Genomic DNA, 1,708 nt, shown 5'->3' with positions numbered 1-1,708 from the left:
AGATTAATTTTTGAAATGATGTTGTTGAATAAATTTTGAAATGAGTTATCTTTTGTCATAATAAATAAATAAATTTTTTTAAAGCTTAGAAAAAAAGAATTTTGATTTATGTAAAAAATAGTACAACAAAATTGAAATTATTTGTTAGATTTATTTTTTTAAATAAATTAATTTGATATTGACAATACCAAATACCGTAAAGCATAGAAGTTACGAAATCAATTTCCAAATTCGGTAAAAAAGTAGAAAGTGTGATCACGGAAATTCAATTTAGTCCATGGCAAACGACATCGAAATAAAGTTACATGGAAAAAGTGTCACATGTAATGAAGTTCATACATAACAAGAAAATACATCACAGAATAAACATTATGTTCAAACCCCTTCACTCATCTGAGTCTTCATCCCCGTTAAGAAGGTCATAAATCTGGTTGACAGTGGAATTGACTTCATTGAAACGTCTGTCAACATCAATGGTCAATGTTTGTAACCTGGCTTCTATGGATTGTACTCCTCCCCATATTTGAGTTAATAGTTGTTCTATTGTTGGGGTTGGAGGTTCCAGCATATTTTCTTCACGGTCGTTATCTCCGTCATCACTGTCTTCATCCATGGGACTTTCTTCTCTTCGTTGTGGTGCATCATCAGAACGACCACGAAGTTGTTGCCATTCACCGTTTACATGAACAATATTCATCTTCCTCAAATTCTGCACTGAAAAGCGGTGTCTTAAAGATACTGTCGTCGTTGTATCAACCGAAAGATCCACTCCAGCATATTGCATGATTGCAGTTATCAAAATTCCATATGGAAGACCTGTCTCAGTACTCTTGCACTTAAGCATGTTTTGCATGATGACATGTGGCCAATTAATTAAGATGTCATTTTTTAAAGCCCATATCATGAAAATGTCGTCTTGTAAAACATGTGAGATATTAGTCATCCTCGGTGTCAAAAAGTACACTATAACATACTGTAACAGTCTATCATTTATCTGTAGGACACCAACCGTCTTCACTGCTTTAAAACGGGCACCTGGTCTTACCATGGAGGCTAAAGCCATGTCCCGGTTATAGTTCAGGTCAGGTGGCACCTCTGGTAATGATAACTTTCGACCTTGATATTTCAGACCACATATTTGAAACCAGTCAGATGGTTTCAGTTTAATTTTCTTCTTGCTGACCTCACTCATCAAATAACCATTTTCGGAGATCTGTAGATTTGCATAGAACACCTTAATTACTTCCGGAAAGTAGGAATACGATAATGTGACGTAATTTGAAAGGCCTTGGAACAAAAGATGTTGATGGAAGTAAAGCCCAGAATCCATAAATGACTCCAAGTTCATAATCTTTGGCTCTATTATTCGTCTATGGTAAAAGTGATTCCCATAATTTTCCATTTGTTTGACAGTGCTGAAGTATCGTTTTTGATCTAGTACGTCTTCCACGGTTGGCCTTTTTTGTAGGGGTGCTTCATCTTCCATCGCTGTTGATTTATCCTTACGAACTTTAGGTCTATACTTTGATGATGATGAAGCCATGAGAAAGCAGACTTCTATCAAAAAAATGAAAATCATTAGGCACAGAAATGGCATTCCCAAATTACTAATGGTCAACATAAATATGTGCGTCAGCCTAAGCACTTTTAGAAGTGAGAGGTTCAGTTCATACAACACTTTATAATACAGGGAACATAACATCTTAAC

At 35.4% G+C, this 1,708-nt stretch overlaps 1 protein-coding gene across 1 annotated transcript; it reads right to left on the bottom strand.

Moving 5' to 3' along the window:
- Positions 1 to 385: 385 nt before the first annotated feature.
- LOC146886073 (uncharacterized) lies at positions 386 to 1,486 on the bottom strand. The gene has a single exon (XM_085673291.1). It carries the CDS (start codon positions 1,484 to 1,486, stop codon positions 386 to 388), a length of 1,101 nt encoding a protein of 366 aa, XP_085529417.1.
- Positions 1,487 to 1,708: the final 222 nt, after the last annotated feature.

This window comes from Vigna unguiculata, chromosome 5 (assembly GCF_037176805.1).
Source record: "Vigna unguiculata cultivar grain cowpea cultivar isolate G323 ecotype 2 chromosome 5, ASM3717680v1, whole genome shotgun sequence".
Lineage (NCBI taxonomy): Eukaryota > Viridiplantae > Streptophyta > Magnoliopsida > Fabales > Fabaceae > Vigna > Vigna unguiculata.
This window is presented reverse-complemented; position numbering and strand designations above follow the sequence as displayed.